The sequence below is a fragment of the Eptatretus burgeri genome, chromosome 2 (assembly GCF_056783735.1).
Source record: "Eptatretus burgeri isolate ZD-2024b chromosome 2, Ebu_testis_v1, whole genome shotgun sequence".
In the NCBI taxonomy this organism is placed as follows: Eukaryota; Metazoa; Chordata; class Myxini; order Myxiniformes; family Myxinidae; genus Eptatretus; species Eptatretus burgeri.
Window position 1 is genome coordinate 102693338 of NC_140962.1, and position 21900 is coordinate 102715237.

Sequence of the window (21900 nt, forward strand, 5' to 3'; positions counted from 1 at the left end):
CTGAAACGGATGAAGAACGATATCAAACCTTGAAAAGGCACATACTCAGGTCCCCAGTGTCGATTGTGACGTCATACCAAACGAAGAAGAAGAAGAATTGACGTCAATCATGCAAAAATAAATAAATAAATAAACAAGCAGTCATAGACTGGTACTTACGAAATCGTCAACTTGACCTCTGACCTTGTCTAACAAAAGCTGTCTCGAGAGAAGGTAGCGACACAAACCAGAAGTTTCTACGATGATTCTGTACCAAACCTCTCATAAAACATCCGATTTTTTTTTACCAGAATTTCGACAACAGAGTGTTAAGCATACTTAACCGTTACCAAAATTGAAGACAGGATTGAAATTGACTTTAAAACGAACGCATAATGCTGTGTGTTACAATCCCCCTCATTAGCATAATCTTCAGTTCAGCCTCAGATACGACACCTGACATAAATCTCAAAAAAAACATGCGATTTTTACCAGAATTTTGACAACCGAGTGTTAAGCATACTTGACCATTACCAAAAGTGAAGACAGGATTGAAATTGACTTTAAAACGAGCGCGTAATACCGTGTGTTACAATCCCCCTCATTAGCATAATCTTCAGTTAAGCCTCAGATACGACACCCGACATAAATCTCATAAAACATCTGATTTTTACCAGAATTTCGACAACCGAGTGTTAAGCATACTTCGCCATTACCAAAAGTGAAAACAGAATTGCGATCCGAGTTAAAAGGTACTTGTAACGTCGACCGAAGCAAAAATCTCCATTTCTCCACGCAATTATTTAATATTATTTTATCAAAGTCACAAAACTGTAATATTCGGCCATCCACCAACAATCTTTACATAATGCAACGGCTTAGCGAGTCAGGCATGCGACGATAATCTTTAATGGGATAAAAAAAAATGACTTTTAAACACCATCTTTATCGAAAACACCGTCAGTGCGGACACGCAAAACCTTTATGTGACTCAACGACGCGTCTGCTCGAGCGTGCTGCACCACGTGACGAGCCGTGACGGGGCGAGTGAAATATTTTAATACAACCTTAAAACGTCTCCAAAACATCCGATTTTTACCAGAATTTCGGCAACCGAGTGTAAAGCGTCCTAAGCGATCGCAAAAACCGAAGACAAAATTAAAATCGAAGTTAAAACGAACTCGTAACGTCGACCAAAGCAAAAATACTCCATTTCTCCACATGAATTTACGGAATTATGTTTGACCTCACTGTGACCTTGACCTTTAACGGATTTTGACCAAAATCTAATCAGCGCTAGCCATCACCTTCCTGAATCACGTGGTGTAATTTGACATTGGTAGCCTCTTCCGTTCGAGTTATAACTTTTTTTTTTGGGATGTTTGACCTCACTGTGACCTTGACCTTTGACCGAATTTGACCAAAATCTAATCAGTGCTATCCAACACCCTCCTGAATCACGTGGTGTAATTTGACATTGGTAGCTTCTTCCGTTCAAGTTATAATCTTTTTTGATGTTTGACCTCACTGTGACCTTGACCTTTGACAGATTTTGACGAAAATCTAATCAGCGATAGCCATCACCCTCCTGAATCACGTGGTGTAATTTGACATTGGTAGCTTCTTCGTTCGAGTTATCGTGCCTTCAAACAAACACACAAACAAACAAACAAACAAGCAGTCATAGACTGGTACTTACGAAATCATCAACTTGACCTCTGACCTTGTCTTATAAAAGCTGTCTCTGGAGAAGGTAGCGACGCAAACCACAAGTTTCTACGATGATTCTGTACCAAACCATCAAAAAATCGTAACGTCGATCGAAGCAAAAATCTCCATTTCTCCACGCAATTATTTTATATTATTTTATCAAATTCACAAAACCGTAATATTCGGCCATTCACTAACAATCTTTATATAATCCGACGGCTCAGCGAGTCAGGCATGCGACGATAACCTTTATTGGGATAAAAAAAATGACTTTTAAACACCATCTTTATCGAAAACACCATCAGCGCGCACACGGAAAACCCTTACGTGGGTCAACGACGCGTCTGCTCGAGCGCACTGCATCACGTGACGACCCATGACGCGTCGAGTGAAATATTTTTAATACAATCTTAAAACGTCTCCAAAACATCCGATTTTCACCAGAATTTCGACAACTGAGTTTTAAGCATCCTAAGCGATTGCAAAAACCGAAGACAAAATTAAAATCGAAGTTAAAACGAACTCGTAACGTCGAGCGAAGCAAAAATACTCCATTTCTCCACATGAATTTACGGAATTATGTTTGACCTCACTGTGACCTTGACCTTTGACCGATTTTAACCAAAATCTAATCAGCGCTAGCCATCACCCTCCTGAATCACGTGGTGTAATTTCACATTGGAAGCTTCTTCCGTTCTCGAGTTATCGTGCCTACAAACAAACAAACAAACACACAAACAAGCACACAAACAAACAAACAGAAACGGAAGTGATCAATATACTTTCGAAATCTTTAGATTTCGTAAGTAACAAACAGAGGACGGAAGTCATCAATATAGATTTCGTAAGTAATAAGTAAACATTAATTGTGACGTCATTCGTGACGTCATAGCACCATGTCCTGTCTTTGGTTGACAGACGTTATTGGTCATTATTGGTTGACAGACAATATATAGGTCGTTATGGTTAACAGACATTGGTCATTGTATCACGTTATTCTTTTTATTACTGCCAATTATTGTGCTCAGTGCTACATTCTCTTTTATTGTCAATTTACTGCCAAATTACACCTGTGGACAAAGGGCGGAGGAGCTCCTTGTGAGCCAACGGCCATCCATATCTAGTGCCCAACTGTGTCTGCGGATGTCCTCCTGCAGTTGGGTTACTTCTTATTCGGAGGTTGGTGGCAGGATTTGCACTCCGGGCACCGTAAAACCCTTCCTTCCGCAAAACGCAAAAACGCAAAAAAATCTGAAAACCCACTCCGTGGGAGTACCTCCTGTGCAGCTTCCCTTCGCAGGGCAGCTCACCGGATGACAGGATTGGGGCAAAGCCTTCGGGACCCCCAATCTTTGATAGGAGGGAAACCACGGGGTAACATCCCTGGGTCAGATTGCGGGAGAGTGTGTCGGAGTGGTGCTGAGGTGTCGTCCACCAGACGGCGGTCTCCTTGGGTTAACCTGAGGCGGTCCCTTCGGGTGGGTGCCTGGAATGTCCTATCCCTAAGAGAGGATGATCACCTGTCTCTGTTATCATCTGAGCTCAAGTGTTTGGACATCGGGATTGCAGCTCTCTCTGAGGTTCGGAGACCGGATTGCGGCGAGATAATGGTGGGTGGTTACACCTACTATTGGTCTGGTCGCTCTGATGGTTACCATACCCAAGGAGTTGCTGTAGCTGTGTCCAATAAGCTGACCCCAATGATAATTGAGGTAACACCGGTCAACGAGCGTATTATGAGATTAAGGATTCGCCACTCCTTAGGTGTCATTTCCCTGGTCTCTATTTATGCTCCGACTGAGGCGAGTGATCTCACCGTGAAGGATGCATTCTACGCTACACTCGAGTCTGTGGTTGATCAGTGCCCCAGACGAGATACACTTCCAGTCTTGGGGGATTTCAATGCATCGACTGGAACTGATAGGGACGGTTATGAGGTGTGTGTTGGTCCCCATGGGTCAGGAACTATGAACCAGAATAGCACTAAGTTCCTTGACTTTGCAAGAAGTCATGGACTTAGGGTGGCTGGTTCATGGTTTCAGCGCCCGCAAGCTCATCGCTGGACTTGGTATTCCAACGCTGGCGGTGTGGCAAAGGAGATTGACCATGTCCTCATTGACGGTCGTTGGAGGATGATCCAGAACTGCAGGGTCTACCGGAGTGCTCAGTTCCTCAATACTGACCACAGGCTTGTTGTAGCAACTCTAAAGCTGCACCTTAAATCCTGGAGAATGGTACCATCCCAGCCTAGGCTGGATGTTGCCAAGCTCAGGGATGAGAGAGTAGCTGAGGAGTTTGCGAACAGGCTGAGTGGACACTTGGGGGGTCTGGGTGCTTTGGGGGGTCCTGAAGAGTTGTGGAGCGCCTTCAAGACCACCATCCTTGATGTTGCCGGTGGATGCCTTGGAGTTCACCGCAGGGCAAAGAAGAATTTTGTCTCTCAAGGGACACTGGATACCATTGACCAGAGTCGCAGGGCCAGGCTGAATGGCAGAGCTGAGCTGTTCAGGGAGTTGAGGCGTAAAACTGTACGTGCACTGAGGGTGGACAAGGAGGCCTATGTGCGAGGAATCTGCGAGGGGGTAGAGCATCACCTGTGGACAGGTGATTCTCGTCCCGCTTACAGGGGAATTCGCGCATTGCATTCATCCAAGCCCATCCCTCGGAGCACTGCAGTTCGAGCAGAGAGTGGTAGGCTCTTGACAGAGGAGTCTGAAGTGAAGGCCCGCTGGGGCGGTTACTTTGAGTGGTTGTACCAGGCTGATCCCCCAGCTGTCGAGTTGGACGTCAAGGGTGTTACAATCCCTGTTGCTGACCCTCAAATCAACTGTGGTCCACCATCGCTTGTGGAAACACGGGCTGCGGTGAACCAGTTGAAACGGGGCAAAGCTCCAGGGATCTGTGGCATCCATGCTGAACTTCTCAAGGCTGGTGGAAATGCTGCACTCGTGTCGTTGCATGCAGTTTTGTGCTCTGCCTGGAACACAGGCATCATCCCAACTGACTGGAAGAGGGGCCTTGTTGTCCCTCTCTGGAAAGGGAAGGGTGATCGCCAAGACTGCAACAACTACCGAGGGGTGACGCTGCTCTCAGTGCCGGGCAAGGTCTTTGCTCGGATAATTCTTGATAGGGTTCGCCACCATCTGCTTGAGCACCAGCGTCCAGAGCAGTCAGGCTTTACACCAAAGAGGTCAACGATTGACCGTATCCTTGCACTTCGTGTCCTCACCGAACGCAGACGAGAGTTTCGGCAGGGGCTGCTTGCAGCCTATGTTGATCTCTGTAAAGCGTTCGATTCAGTGAATCGGGATGTCCTCTGGAGGATTCTTGGTCTTCGTGGGGTGCCACCGAAACTGATCGATCTGATGTCTGAACTCTACTCTGGTACTGAGAGTGCTGTGAAGTGTGGTGGTACCATCTCTGACTTATTTCCAGTTGTTACTGGAGTCCGTCAGGGATGTGTACTTGCCCCCACACTTTTCAGCACTTGTATGGACTGGATTTTTGGGAGGATGTCGGAGAGATCAAGTTGCGGTGCATCGTTTGGCAATGTCAATATCTCGGACCTTGATTTTGCAGATGATGCACTCATCTTTGCGGAGACTTTAGACATCCTCTTGGGGGCCCTCGAGGTGCTGAATGAGGAGTCGGAGCCGTTGGGATTACGGATTTCTTGGGTCAAAACTAAGATCCAGGCTTTCTGTGACATCTTGGATGCTGCTGTCCTGTCTGTGTCTGTTTGTGGTGAGGATGTTGAGGTCGTGGATAGATTCACTTACCTTGGCAGTGATATTCATGTCTCCGCAGGTTGTGAGCCGGAGGTCAATAGACGTCTGGGTCGGGCCTGGGGAGTCATGGATTCACTGGATCATGGGGTGTGGCGCTGCCGGTACCTGTGCGGGAGGACGAAAGTCCGAGTCTTCAGGTCCTTGGTACTTCCAGTCTTGCTCTATGGGTGCGAGACTTGGACTTTGACCAAGGATCTGAGACGGAGACTTAATTCCTTTGGTACCAGGTCTCTTCGGAGAATCCTTGGCTATCGCTGGTCGGATTTTGTGTCCAACGAGCGGTTGCTGAGAGAGACTCGGATGAGATTTGTTACCTGCATAGTCCGTGAGCGTCAGCTGCGGCTGTATGGACATGTGGCTCGTTTTCCTGACGCTGATCCTGCTCACCAGATTCTCTCAGCGAGGGAGTCTCATGAGTGGAGGAGGCCAGTGGGCCGACCACGTGCCTCATGGTTGCAGCAGGTTGACCATCATCTCAAGGAGATGGGGATGGGCCTGGCATCTGCCTGGGGGATGGCCAGACGGAGGCCCCTGGATAACCGGCGGAAAGTGGACGCAGCGACGCACTGTTCTGGCACATGCTCCCATACCTGACCTGATATAGGTCGTTATTGGTTAACAGACATTGGTCATTGTATCACGTTATTCTTTTTATTACTGCCAATTATTGTGCTCAGTGCTACATTCTCTTCATGTCATCAATGCCCTCTTGCTTTTAAGAAAGGGAAAGAAATGGGTAGGGGAGTATACAGAGTTAAGGTGGAGGAGGGCAGAGAGAGGACAGTCAGTTTCGTATTTTTCTTAGTCTCTTTTGACACTTTTGACCCCTTATACCTTTTGGAACCCAAAGGCCCTATAAAACTGAAGACCCTCAAGATCATTAAGCCCCCTAAACCCCCAAACCCTCTTTATCACATAGTAGTGCGACTTTGACCGCCCTCCATTGGGAGACGAGTGTCTGTCCCACTTCGGACTATTCATATATATGTACGAGGTGTGTTCAAAAAGTAACCAACCTTAATTTTTCGTGCGTAAACAAATGAAGCTCGGGAGGCGTGGTTTGGTGCACGTATGTAGGCGATCCTAATCGGTATGCGTGAATATTTTCCCGCCTGCAGAAGCTGTCAGTCGCTGACAGACCGCCGATGAGTGAGGAAGTGTAAGTGAGCGCCGTCGGATTTTCATTTTTGACAAAATGACGGAAAAACTTGAACAAACGCTACTGCATCAAATTTTGTGTAAAGCTTGGAGATTCCCAAGTGGAAACAATCCGCAAGGTTCAACAGGCCTTCGGAAACGAAGCGATGGGCACCACACAGATAAAAGAGTGGTACAACCGCTTCAAAGATGGTCGCACATCAGTGGAAAGTGAAGCACGTTCTGGTAGGCCCTCAACATCCCGAAATGAGATCGTCATTGACCAAATGAGGACCCTGCTGATGCAGGCTCGTCGAATCACGATCAGAGAACTTGAAGACGAGGCGGGCGTCAGCATTGGATCCATTCATTCCATTGTGACTGAGGATTTAGGCTTTAGGAGAATCTCAGCGAAGTTCATGCCAAAGCTGCTAACGATCGAGCAGAAGCAACTCCGTTTGGAAATCGCACAGGACATGCTGGAGACTGTGAACAGCGATCCCAACTTCAACACAGTGATCACTGGCGATGAGACCACAGTGATCCGTCATTTTGTCAAAAACGAAAATCCGACGGCGCTCACTTACACTTCCTCACTCATCGGCGGTCTGTCGGCGACTGACAGCTCCAGCAGGCGGGAAAATATTCACGCATACGAATTAGGATCGCCTACCTACATGCACCAAACCACGCCTCCCTAGCTTCATTTGCTTACGCACGAAAAATTAAGATTGGATACTTTTTGAACACACCTCGTATATGTATATGTATATAAATATACATATATTTTTTGTTCAATTCGGTTTTACGACCCTAATGAAGAGTTTTCTTCATTTAAAAAGGCCACAAAATACATATGCCTCATTACAATTCTAATGATAATTTATCATGCCGCAAGTACTACAAGAAGCCCTCCATGCACACCATTCACTACTGTCAGCATGTGTTGTGTTTATTAGCTTATCCATTTTATTCTTCACTTCTGGTTCGAGGATTTTCCACGTTTTTGTCGAATCTGCTGCTGCCGCTTCACCCTCATTTAAGATAATTTTGCCGAACCGGATTTATCATAGATTTTGTTATACATTTGTCAATGTGTTGGTGTCATATCCCATGCCAAATCATACCTCGTTACCTCTACCACTGAAAGTAGAAGGAGGTTACGTTTTCACCGCTGTCTGTTTGTCCATTTGTGAGCAGGATATCTCAAAAAGTTGTGGACGGATTTGGACAACACTTTGTGGACATGTTGGGTGTGTGACGATGATGAATTGATTCGATTTTGGTGAAGATAAAAATCCAGATATGAGAATTACTTGATTTCTAAAGCGATTCTTCACCATCGAGAGATGCGGCCAAAAACGATATAAAGCATGATATTTCAAAAATGTATTTGGCCCAACATGTTCTACTGGATCAGGCATTGTGTGATGGATGTATGAGCTCTTCCGACTGCCCTTCAAGTTAACCTCCGCCATCGGAGGTTACTGTTTTCACCCCTTTCTGTTTGTTTGTTTATTTGTTTGTGAACAGTATTACAGAAAAACTCCTTGACGGATTTCGACTAAACTTGGTGGGCGGATTAGGTATGGTCCAAGGATCATGCCATGAGATTTTGGACTTGGTCCAAAATCCAATATGGCCGTTATGGTGGCCATTTAAAAAAATATATTTGAATTTTTTTTTTGCATTTCTACATGTTTTAAGTGATTTTCAACCCTCCCCCCCCCAAAAAAAAAGTTAGAGAAAAAAAATTTGCAACTTTTTTCTCAACAAAATTTAGATTTTTTTATTTTTTACATTTCTACATGTTATAAGTGATTTCCAACAAAAAAAACATGCCAATATTATAATTGCGGCTGATTTTAGAACTTCAGGTGGATATACCCACGTAAAATCAATTTCTGTCTCAAGGAATCTAGTTATGACGAATGAATCGAGTATGTAAAAGTAAAAGCGAAAGTTGCAAACTATAACTCTGAGCACTGTTGACATCAAATTGAATGAATAGGATATCAGGTTCACTTGAGTGACCCAGCAGTATTGGCGGCGGAGGTTTTGCACTCTACCGAGTGCTCCCCCTCTAGTTTGTGCTGTCTTTGTCCAATTCGTTTTCGTGTTGTCAAGGCCTACTTCAGCTGCTCCTTGCAGAGCAACTGTGAAAATTATTTAATGTTTCTTTTATCTCCATATTCCTCGTTTTGCTTCTTCCCCCTCAACATTATCCTATTTCCCCTCCTCGCTTCAAAAGAATTTTTTTTTTCTATTCAACTCCACAGCAATCTCATTCCAATTGAATTTTCTTCTGACCACATTTCCTCTCTTCCATCAATTTTATTCCGCCCATTTCTCAATATTCCGAACTGAATATTCATTGAATATAAATGCTTCTTCTTTCTTCCATTAGAAGCATATAAACATCATAAAATGCTTCACTTTCATTATATCTCAGTCAGGAATACTCCATTGTTCTATTTCTTCACCATGATGTATTTCTCTTCTTTTTCTTCTTCTTCCAGGGTTTTTTTTTTAGCCAAAGAGAAGGCTTGTGGAGTGGTTGGTCAGGCAACTATATTGATTGCAAACTGGCTTCGTAATAGAAAGCAAAGAGTGGTTGTGAGAAGGAGGATGTCTTGCTGGGAGGTTGTAAGTAGTGGGGGATCAGTACAGAGACCATTACTATTCATTATTTACATCAACGATTTGGATAGTGGGGTAAAGAGTAAGCTTTCCAAATTTGCAGATGACACAAAGCTTGGAGGTCAGGTGGATAGCAGAGGGGGTGGTGATCAGATTCAGGAAAGTATTGATACTTGCATAGATTGGGCAAAAGATTGGCAGATGGAATTTAACCTGAGCAAGTGTAAGGTGTTGGGGATGGGAAAGAACAATGAAAATAGAGATTACAAGTCTGAAGACGACGATGGTTCACGAGCGATATTTGACGATGTTGATTGTTTCAGAAGTCAAGGATGAGACAAAGTGATAATGTTGAACAAGTTATAAAAATGATCAACATGATGTGGAACGAGTGACAGGTTATTAGCTGCAAAATGTCGAAAACCCGGTTTCGTTCAACAACTTTCAAAATTTGACCTTTGCATAACCTTTACAGGTCACAAAACAATGTTGTGGATATTAAAATAAGGAAACAGGATACGTGCTATAGCTTATTGGAGTTAGTTCGTCGAAGAAGTTCGAAAACCCGGTTTGATTCCCACAACTTTGAAAATTTGACCTTTGTGAACTTTAAAGGTCAAAGGTCAAGGATTATGACCTTTGGTGCAAAACTTCCTCTGGAACATTCCAGGAACAATATAACGTCATACAGGCTATATGGCATTTCACACTCCTCAGATTATCCAGACTTTGATGAAATCAGCGCAAAAAAAAACTTGAAGGGGCGCCACGGGCAAGATGTTCGAGATAGAGCAAAATTGTTTGAAGACTTTAGGTGGGGAATGACCTCAAGATTATGCATAAAAAAATATTGTCATCCCAGCTCTCAAAGTTTGGGCAGTCATATGATTTTTATGTCAAAATTCACAATTTTCTAAGTTCGTGACCTTGTGACGAAAATGAAAATCGAGCTCCGTGGAGCGATGCAGGTGCCATTGGGCTAACCAAACACCAAAACCCCTGCCAGATTCGACAAAACCCTCAGAGAAGATGGATTTTATGTCAAAATTCGCAATTTTCGAAGTTCGTGACCTTGTGACTAAAACGAAAAATCGAGCTACGTGGGGCTATGCAGGTGCCATTGGGCTAACCAAATACCGAAACCCCTGTCAGATTCAACAAACCCCCTCAGAGAAGATGCAAATTGAAATCGGCTACCCCCTAAAAACACGTTCTTTGGGCGTGGCTCCGCCCATAATGGACGAACCACGCCCATTCTCAGGAAAACACAACTAGATCATGATATAAACCCCCACCAAAATTTTATCAGGATCGGATCAAAACCCACGGAGCTATGCTCGGGACAGACAGACAGACAAGCCGGTAGGCGGACATGGGTATTCAACTACACAGCAGAACCTGACGCGATGGGCCCGTTCGATGGGGAATGACCTGAGGATTAAGCACAAGAAAATTCATGATTCAAGGGTTAATGCTGCAGATTGTTTTTTCGTTAAAATACCTCCATTTAGAGGTTTTTCGGCCGTTGCTAGGCAACGGAGGGGTCCATGGCAACGGTTGTTTCTCACACATAACTAGGACATACCATGAACCTACCATACCAGTTTCATGTATATCTGACTCAGTCTCTGAGATATAACGAACTTCGTTTTTTTATTGTTTTCGACCAGGATTCATTCAAAGTCCATCTTCTCCAACAGTTTTCGTAGGATCCGGCTGGAAATTTTTGACAATATGGCTGAATGTACTGCCCACAGTCGCTCGTGGCCCTATTTTTGATTTTCGAAAAAATTTTTTTTATGATTTTTCAAAAATTTCAAAGTCTCTTTGCTCGGCAACGGTGGTGTCCAGAGCAACGGTTCTCATTTGCACACAACTAGGTCATGGTATGAACCTACCAACCAAGTTTCATCGAAATCGCCATTGTATTAACTGAAATCGCCATTTCAAATACTGATAATAAGGGTAGAACAAATCTCCCCCAATTTTTTTTTTTTTTCGACAAGATAGACTACCCAACAGACAAGCCGGTCGGCAGACATGGGTCGTCGGCCGTTGCTAGGCAACGGAGGGGTCCATAGCAACGGTTCTTTCTCACACATAACTAGGACATACAATGAACCTACCATACCAGTTTCACGTATATCTGACTCATTGTCTCTGAGATATAACGAACTTCGTTTTTTTATTGTTTTTGACCAGGGTTCATTCAAAGTCTATCTTCTCCGACAGTTTTCATAGGATCCGGCTGGAAATTTTTGTCAATATGGCTGAATGTACTTCCCACAGTCGCTCGTGGCCCGATTTTTGATTTTCGAAAAAATTAATTTTTTATGATTTTTCCAATATTTAAAAGTCCCTTTGCTCGGCAACAGTGGTGTCCATAGCAACGGTTCTCATTTGCACACAACTTGGTCATGGTATGAACCTACCAACCAAGTTTCATCGAAATCGCCATTGTATTAACTGAAATCGCCATTTTAAATACTGATAATAAGGGGAGAACAAATCTCAAAAAAAAAATTTTTTTTGATTTTTATTTTTTTTTCGACTATATTGACAACCCAACAGACACACACCAATAACGAATATAGTTGGTTCACGAAAAATATAAGTGACCACTATATTCGTTATTGTTGTCTGTCTGTCTGTCTGTCTGTCTGTCCCACACATAGCTCCGTGGGTTTTGATCCGATCCTGACAATTTTGGCGGGAGGTTTATATCATGATCTAGTTGTGTTTTCCTGAAAATGGGCATGGTGCGCCCATTATGGGTGGGGCCACACCCAAAAAACGTCTTTTTAGGGGGTAGCCGATTTCAATTTGCATCTTCTCCTTGGGGGTTTGTCGAATCTGACAGGGGTTTCGGTATTTGGTTAGCCCAATGGCACCTGCATAGCCCCACGGAGCTCGATTTTTCATTTTCGTCCCAAGGTCAAGGTCACAAGGTCACGAACTTAGAAAATTGCGAATTTTGACGTAAAAAATTTCTTCTCCGAGGGGTTTGTCGAATCTGGCAGGGGTTTCGGTATTTCGTTAGCTCAATGGCACCTGCATAGCCCCACGGAGCTCGATTTTTCATTTTCATGTCAAGGTCACAAGGTCACGAACTTAGAAAATTGCGAATTTTGACATAAAAAATTTTCTTCTCTGAGGGGTTTGTCGAATCTGGCAGGGGTTTCAGTATTTGGTTAGCCCAATGGCATCTGCATAGCCCACAGAGCTCGGCTTTTCATTTTCGTCCCAAGGTCAAGGCCACAAGGTCACGAACTTAGAAAATTGCGAATTGTGTTTTTAGGGGGTAGCCGATTTCAATTTGCATCTTCTCCTAGGGGGTTTGTCGAATCTGGCAGGGTTTCGGTATTTGGTTAGCCCAATGGCACCTGCAGAGCCCCAAGGAGCTCAATTTTTCATTTTCGTCCCAAGGTCAAGGCCACGAACTTAGAAAATTGCGATTTTGACATAAAAATCCATCTTCTCCGAGGGGTTTGTCGAATCTGGCAGTGGTTTCAGTGTTTGGTTAGCCCAATGGCACCTGCATAGCCCCACGGAGCATGATTTTTCCTTGTCGTCCCAAGGTCAAGGTCACAAGGTCAAGAACTTAGAAAATTTTGATTTTTGACATAAAAATCAGACGACCGCCCAAACTTTGAGAGCTAGGATGACATTTTTTTATGCATAATCTTGAGGTCATTCCCCACCTAAAGTCTTGAAACCATTTTGCTCTATCTCGAACATCTTGCCCGTGGCGCCCCCTTCAAGTTTGTTTTTACGCTGATTTCATCAAAGTATGGATGGATAATCTGAGCAGTGTGAAATGCCATATAGCCTATATGACGTTATAATGTTCCTGGAATGTTCCAGAGGAAGTTTTGTATCAAAGGTCATAATCCTTGACCTTTGACCTTCAAAGGTCACAAAGGTCAAATTTTCAAAGTTGTGGGAATTGAACCGGGTTTTCAACCTTCTTCGACGAACTAACTCCAATAAGCTATAGCACGTATCCTGTTTCCTTATTATCTTGCCAAAACGAAGTTTTTGCAAGATATGTTAGTCAGCTTGTATGTTTTTTTTTTGTTTGTTTGTCTGTAATCACGTATAAGAAATTCTGCAGAGCACAGTTATCATTGGAAATTTTTGTAACTTCACACATCAGAGGCCTATAGAGGTCCCTTTCAGTGCACAAAATTTTGAAGGTCAAGGTCAAAGGTCAAGGTCAAGGTCACTGTCGCAAATCAGGGGAGTCGACGAAACTCTTATTTTTTGAGTAATTTTGATCGGATTGTCTTCAAACTTCATGGGAATATAGTTCATGGTCTGGCACTCAGCTGATTAATTTTTGGTGGCAATTGGCCTTGACCTTCATGGTTAGCGCCTAAGCTCAAACATATTAGACCCCAAGGTCAAATTTTCAAGTTTTAGGAACCATATCGTGTAGTACCTCAAATTGAACACCTCGATGGGTGCTTTCTAGATATGTCAAGCTTGAGACATTATGACGTCATTTGGTGACGTTATGAGGCAAAAGCATATTTTTCATGGTTACTCTGTAGAACGATTCTCATCGGAATCTCTCGTAGGCAGATATTCCTCAAGGAGTCGCTCCTGGTGGATAGCAGCTCTATTCACCTCAGTGTGACCTTAAGTCACACGTGGTCACCTTTTGGCAAGATACGGGTCACCCTGCGGGTGACATTGGTTTGTTTTATATATTTTAATGTCCACAACATTGTTTTGTGACCTGTAAAGGTTATGCAAAGGTCAAATTTTTTAAGTTGTTGAACGAAACCGGGTGTTCGACATTTTACAGCTCATAACCTGTCACTCGTACCACATCATGTTGATCATTTTTATAACTTGGTCAAACATTATCACATTGTCTCATCCTTGACTTCTGAAACAATCTACATCGTCAAATCCGCCCGTGAACCATCGTAGTCTTCAGACTTGTGGTCACTTATTTTTTCGTGAAAATATTTTTTTCGTGAACCAACAGGATGTAAGGTGTAAATTTGGAGCGTGTCACACACGAGAAGGATCTGGGGGTGGTAATAGATGTGGGAGGTAAGCAGGCAGCACAGTGCCAGTCAGTTATAGGTAGAGCAAATCGGGTTTTAGGTTGTATTCGGAGGGGGATCATTTATAAATCAAAAGAGGTGGTGTTAACATTGTACAGGAATTTAGTGAGGGCCACATCTAGAATATTGTGTGCAGTTTGGTTGCCACAATTCAGGAAGGACTGAGCTGCCATAGAGAGGGTTCATTGCAGGGCGACTAGATTGATTCGGGGCCGAGCGAGACTAAGCTATGAGGAGTCGCTGAAGGAGACAGGGCTTTCTACACTAGAAAGGAGGTGGTTATATGAGGAGATGTGATCGAGATTTTTAAGATGATGAAAGGTACAGATAAAATAAGTGCAGATGAATTGTTCAGCAGAGTAGACTGTGATAGGACCAGGGGTCATAGCCTGAGGGTGAAGAAGAGGAGAGTTAAGATGGTTGCAAGGCAGAGGACTTTTACTCAGAGTCATGCATGGAATGGCCTCCCTGGAAAGGTAGTGGCAGCAGAAAGAGTAGATAAGTCTAAATCAGAATTAGATAGGTACCGAGAAGCTATGGAGATCGAGCGGTACAGGGATGTTGGCAGGACTTTGAGGTAGCTTGAGCATTGATGGTTGATTGTGTGCATGTGTACGGAGTGCTGTTGGGGGGGGTCTCATCAAGGGGTGTTGTGTGGTTGATGTGTGTTGTTTTTACCCAAGGCCATGCCCCCTCCTTTGGGGAATGGGGAGGGGGGGCACCGAACAAAAAAAAAGAAAAACATTTTACATTTTCATATATTGGTGTGGTGTTGATGTGGTGCAGGCATGATTGGTTGAATGGCCTCCACCTGTGTCGAATTTCCTTGTGTTTCTTCACGAAGATTATTATCATTTAATTTTATTGTATACATTGTCGAGGCTCACATGAAAGCGAACACACAACGCACAACAATGGAGGCAGGAGACAAGAGGGGCGAGAGAGAGGGAAGGACAAAACAGTGGGGAACAGAGACATGAGGAGATCTCTGGAAGGGAGAGGGATGGGCAGGGGAACATGGGGAATACAAGATGGACACTACAGGGACTTTCAGGAAGGAAAGCAGGGCATTTTTTGGAGGTGGGTTTGGGGTGCATTAATGGGGGTAGAAAATATCAAGGTTTTGGATGGGGGAAGATAAGAGGTGGTGCTGAACAGCTGTTTTGAAGGCCTGGAAGGAAGAATGGGATTAAAGAGAGTGTGGGAGTTTATTCCAAAGGAGGGGAAAAAGAGGAATGAAAGAGTGAAGGTGAGCAGCGATTCGTGATTTTGGTAGTTTTACCAGAAGGGGGTTGCTGGCGGATCTTGAATGCCCTGTGGAAATATGAGGGGGGGGGGAGACAGAGCAGGGGGGCCAGATCGGAGAGGAAATGGTGGAAGACAGAAAGACCACCGACCTGCTTGCGGTGAGAGAGTGAGAGGCCCAAAGACTGAGCCTCACCGCGGAAGATACCAACGATCCTAAATGCCTTGGTTTGCACAGCGTGAAGCCGAGAAGGGTGGGAGGCAGGAGCACCTGCCCAGAGGAGAGAGCAGTACTCCATCAGGCTGTGGACGAAAGCTTTGTATGTGGTCAGGAGCTCAAGTGGGCCGAGGAAGGACTTTGCACGCCGGAGGATTCCCAGTCGGCGACTGGCTTTGGAGGCCAGGTTGGAAATGTGGCTTTCCCAGGAAAGATCATGGCAGATCGTGAGACCCAGAAGCTTTAAAGAAAGGGCTTCTTCTGGAGTATTGTTGAGAAAGTACATGGGGGGAGGGGGTTCTAAATGGTCTTTTCGGAGAGACATAGTGAGAGTGTGAGATTTGTCAGGATTGAAAGACATGTTCCACGTGTTGGAAGAGTTTGTGATTTTATCCAGATCTGCAGAGAGCGAAGAAGCCGCTGCTTGCCGGTCTGGTGGATGACCGATGGTACGGCAGAGGGTGGAGTCATCAGCAAAGAGATGAAGAGGATTTTCCAGAGTCGGAGAGATCATTAATGAAAACCAGAAAAAGAACAGGGCCCAGAATGCTGCCTTGAGGAACTCCCGCCTGGACAGGAAGAGGGGATGAGAGACTCCATTTAAGGCCACACGTTGGCTGCGACAGAAAAGGAAGTCTATGAGCCATGAGTGGAGAAGGTCTTGGCTACCATAGGAAGAGAGTTTGGTGAGTAAGGCAGGGTGCCAGACAGTGTCAAAAGGACGCGATATGTCTCAGGATATGGTTCTGATTTCATGTCTGGTATCGAGCACCTCCATCCATTGTTGGGAGAGCAGAAGCAGCATATCCAGGGTAGGGTGACCTGGTCTGAAACTAAATTGATGATTGGAAATCAAGCCATTGGAGAAGAGGAAGGATTTAATGTCTGAAGCGATGATGGATTCCATAACCTTGCTGATGATTGGGAGAATGCTAGTTGGTCTGCAGTTGCGGGGATCTGTTTTTGCACCTTTTTTATGCAGAGCAGTGATGTTTGCTGATTTCCAAGCAGATGACAGATGACCTTGAGCAAATGAGAGGGTGAATAGAACAGAGAGAGAGTGTGAGGAACAGCAGCAGAACAGGTTTTTAGAACTCGAGGGCCGATGCCATCTGGACCAGTTGCAGAATCTCAGTCGATGTTTGACATCAAGCTCTCCACCATGTCAGGCGAAAAGGACAGAGTCCAGAGACAGCTGGGTGGGACTGGGTCAGGTGGGTACAAAAGGCGATGGGTTTTGGACACAAAATTAAGATGCAAACACCGAGTTTTCCAAAACGATGTCAGCTTAAGCCGCTGTCACACCTTGACGATTTAGCCAGCGTATGCCGATTTATGAAAAATTTGTCTAAAACGTTGGCACACGTCAAATACGTTATGGGTAAGTTTTGTATACGTTAAGAGCATGCTGAAAAACACAGCCATACGTCGTAGTACGCTGGCTTTAAACGTTGTACTTTTGGGTTGTCCTCAAATTTTTGCATGCTTGAAATTTTACGACGTATGCCGGCATACGACTCACACGTTCCGCTACGCTGGCCATAAGTTGAAGGCACGTTATGCAATCGTTGACACACGTTACTTGTAAGTTACTCATAAGTCGAAACACGTCGAGGTAATGTTTAGCATTCCCGAAACTTATATCTAACCTATGAGTAACATTTTGTCAGCACGCTACACGAACGTTGTTCACACTTCCCAACACGTTACTTGAAAGTTCCTCATACGTCGAAACACGTCAAAGTAATGTTTCGGGTACCCGTGACTTATTTATAACCTACGAGTAACGTGCTTGGGAATTATTTGTAAAGCATGTCCAACGCACAAATACGTATGTAGACGTATTTGACGTCTTCAGGACGACCACAGAACTTACTGAACGCGTTTCTAACTTACAGATACCGTATAATGGCGTATTGGCAGGGATTATGGGAATTGGTATATAAAAAGGGGCTTCGCAGGAGGAACCCGTCTGTTTTTTTTAGACTTCGTGGTGAGTACATGTCCATGTCATTCCGAGAGATGGAGGATACGGCAAGGCTGAGACGACAATACCTCCCTGTCCTCCAACATCAACATGACCTCATCGAGTTGACACTGCACCAGTTGCGTGCCAATAGAGCCGGGAGAAGAAGACATGAACGGAGGAGAAGGAACTGGATCAGACCATGGATCGGGAGGCGACGCCATTACGGCATATATGACCAGCTCATGGTGGAACTCCGGAACGAGGACCATGCATCCTTCATCAACTTCCTGCGAATGCCCCCAGCGATGTTCGCCGAGCTGCTCGCCAGAGTGGGTCCAAGGATAACCAAGCAGTACACCTTTTACAGGGATCCACTTGAGCCTGGCATGAGGCTGGCACTGAGCCTGCTGCTGTTGGTGCCGTGACTACAGTGCTGTGGAAGCGATTTAACTTGTTCAATGAAAACGATTTCAATTGCCGAGCACCAGCGTCCAAAAACAATAGGAGAGTGACAGCCATTTATTTAAATTGTTCAGTGTAAATCATTTCAATAGTCGAGTGGAAGCGATTTAACTCGTTCAATGGAAACGATTTCAATTGCCGAGCACCAACGTCCAAAAACAATAGGCGAGTGACAGCCATTTATTAAAAGTGAAGTTGCAGCCTATGAATAGAAAACCTCACGTAATCGTCGACGATACGCTGCCACGCTATGCATACGTTAGACTATCGTTGGGCATAGTTTGTGGACGCCTAAAACACGCTAATCAATCGTTGGTATAACTTATCTATAAGTTATCGAAGCGTTCTGTGTTCATCACTCGTACTTGATGCATTTGTCCAAGTCGTTTTGAATACTTTAAAAACTGAAACAAAAAAATAGTTCATCGTGAGAATGAGAAAAAAAAAATAGCCGAAAAGAACATCGAACAATGGTGCAAAGTAGTCTTCTATTCGTGGACACAACAAGGATCCATCATCACCCGCACCCTCCCCATCACGCTTACCTACTACTACTGACATGGACCTACTACTACTACTACTACTACTACTACTACTGACACGCTCACCGAATACTACTACTGCTGATATTACTGACATTGACATATACTCAACATGGAGTCTGGAACACTGACGGGTTCCTCTTGTGAAGCCCATATGTATATACCAATTCCCCTAAACGCTGCCAAATCACCATTATGCAGTAGATGCAAGTTAGAAACGCGTTCAGTAAGTTCTGTGGTCGTCCGGAAGACATCAATCAAATTCATCTACATACGACAATGTGCGTTTGAGATACGTTACACATAGGTTCAAAGCACGTTACTCATAGGTTAAAAATTAAGTTTCGGGTATGCTAAACATTACCTCGACGTGTTTCGACTCATGAGTAACTTACAAGTAACGTGTGTCCGACGTGTGACAACGATCGCGGAGCGTGCCGAGAACTTATGCCAGCGTATGTGGAACTTGTGAGCCACACGTCGAGTACATCATAAAATTTTCAGCAGGCTTGAAATTTCACGACGTACTAGACGTAGCACGGAATATGACAGCGTACTTCATTGTTTTTCAGCGTGCTCCTCACGTATACACAACTTACCCATACCGTATTCGACGTGTGCCAGCATATTGGACACATTTTTCATAGGTCAGCATATGCTGGCTAGATCGTCAAGGTGTGACTGCGATGTTGACACTTCCAATTTTCAGGCGGTTATGATTTAAATCGGCGTGCGGCAGGTTTTTAACAGAGACCGCCACAAGTTCGTCGGCGATACGATAAACTATCGTTGGGCATAGGTTGTGAACGCCGACAACAGGCTAAGCATTTGTTGGTATAAGTTATCTATAAGACAACGAAACTTTCTGTGCCCGTTACGAATATGTTATGCATACGACCAACACTTAATTAAAAACCTCAAAACTTCAGCGTACGCCAACGTTTTACATACATTTTTATATGTTGCCATTGCTGGCTAAAATGTCAAGGTGTGACAGCGCCTTAAGCACTTGTTCCAGCAACCCTCCTCCCGCACATACAGCACCACCTTTCTCCATGACTTCAAACATTCTTACCTCCCATCCAATGATTTTTATCTCCGTTTATCCAATTTGGGAATTTATAATCAGCATCCATGCACTTCATGTTCCTTCTTTTATTTCCACTTCCCTCCTCACCCACCCCCTCAAAGCTTCAGGGCCCCCTCCCATTCGGCATCTCTCCTAACCCCACCTTTCTCAATGCTTCCCCCTCACCCAATCCACTCAAACCTTTCCCTCTCACCCTGCCTGCATAAAGCCTCCCCCTCCCCTGCCACCACCCTAAACCCTCCCAACACCTCCTCCACTGTCCCTAACTATATCTTGGTATTCTCTACGCTTACTTCTAAGATATTCAGATTTGGATAGTATTTAGACTGTTGTGTTTCATTGTTTTCAAAAAACAACAATAAAATAAAATTGTCAATAAAAAAACATCTGGTTAGGGTGCAGCACAAATAGCAATCAAGCAAAAATAGGTCATGATCCTTGGATGGCAATGCAGCATCCAATTCTTAGCTTTATAAGATTGCTGATCTCCAGCTTGCCTTGATTGGTGAGTAGCAGAGTTGAATGAGTGCAGCCAAAAGGTCTCCGAGATGACGTGCCAGCACCAAACTTCCCAGTGAAGGATCTTCCGAAATAACGAGCATTCCCGAGCAGCAAACCACGAGTCTTGACTTGCAAATACTGGAATCACAGGTGCCCCATGTTGCAGCATTGGCTGTGGTCATTTTTTGAAGAAGAGGACCAAAGCCCGACCGGCTGCTCCAAGGCACACCAACACCTATATTGCATTGCAAAATAATTTTCAAATGTGGAAAGAGTGTGGTGCAGAGTTCGAGGTGTTAATCATCAACTTCTCAGAAAAGTCCATATTTCTTATATTCTGCAGTTCCTAATTGCAAACACAGAATATGTGATATATTGCCAAAACAGCAAGACTCCTTGCAAAGGAATTTAAAATAAAATCCCATGCCACCGGTAATGGAGTAATACTGTATATTTATATTGTAAAAATGCCATTTGCCTGTCATTGAGTAATATAAAATATGGTATTTGTGAAAATGATTTTCCACAGCAGTGATGCTGAATACACAGACTTTGAGATTTTTTTAAGGCAGAGATTATGTCCATATGCAGCTCTCAGTACTCGGTTTTTGTCAACTTTAACCCAATGTTCTCAAAACAAAGTTGGAGGAACATATGGTATCACTTGGATGCAAACACTACATCTCACATACAACGGCCCTGGCCATCTGTGCATTGGTTACCAGAAAGGAGGTAAGGGCAGATGCCGAGAGCCGACACAAACTGCAAGGCCGCCCGCACAGTCTGCTGCTGGCCAACGCTCAGCACATCAGGGGGCAAGGAAGGCGCCGCCAGTGGGGTCCTCCTCAGGGAGGGGGCTTGTTTCCAAGATGTCCGAATGTCTTCCATGGTGAGTTTGAGACCGAGCAATAAGTGAAGGCATTTGGTTGCAAATCGCCATGTTGCATCATCACATTCGTGAGCAACAAAAAGATGCTTTGAGAACCTGAACCTGGGAATGCAAAATGACAAAAACAGATAACCCTACATTTTAGATTCACTACACAATTAAGCCTTTGTGGAGAAGTTTTATCATCATTTGGGATAAAATATTTGTAGGCTATGGCAGTAAATCCACGTTGGAAAATAAAACAACAACAACAACAACAACAAAAGAATTTGACACTATTTATGAACTTGTCAGGCAGTTGCAGTAATCACCACTAATATGGTATCCCAAAATACTGAATATGATCTTTTCCCTCATATTTCTGTAATGGGATCTTATAAGACTTCATCATCATGCAATGAAGAATCTTAATTCGGGAAGTAGAACATAACGTTGCTGTTAGCGGACCACGTAAAAACAAATTCAACTCGAAAGAGCACTCAGATTGCAGACCTGCGCCAGGACTTGTTCCGTGTGGTGTATTTTGTGTGGCAAATAAATGGAAGGATTTACTAAATTAACGGCCATCGATTGCAAATGAAGGGTATAAATGGTCTAAAGGGCAAATGTCTGAAAAGCTTGGGAGGTCTGCAAAGATCTGAAAAGGTCTAAAG

At 44.2% G+C, this 21900-nt stretch overlaps 1 protein-coding gene across 1 annotated transcript in view; it reads right to left on the minus strand.

The window, feature by feature from the left end:
- LOC147032697 (transport and Golgi organization protein 6 homolog) overlaps window positions 1–21900 on the minus strand; it is a 102816-nt gene that overhangs the window by 54712 nt on the left and 26204 nt on the right. Inside the window, exons 3-4 of the mRNA XM_085870541.1 lie at window positions 21081–21349; window positions 20355–20593 (exon numbers count right to left, since the gene is read on the minus strand). Of these exons, the coding sequence (XP_085726667.1) occupies window positions 20355–20593; window positions 21081–21349 (508 nt within the window). The remainder of the gene's footprint in view (window positions 1–20354; window positions 20594–21080; window positions 21350–21900) is intronic.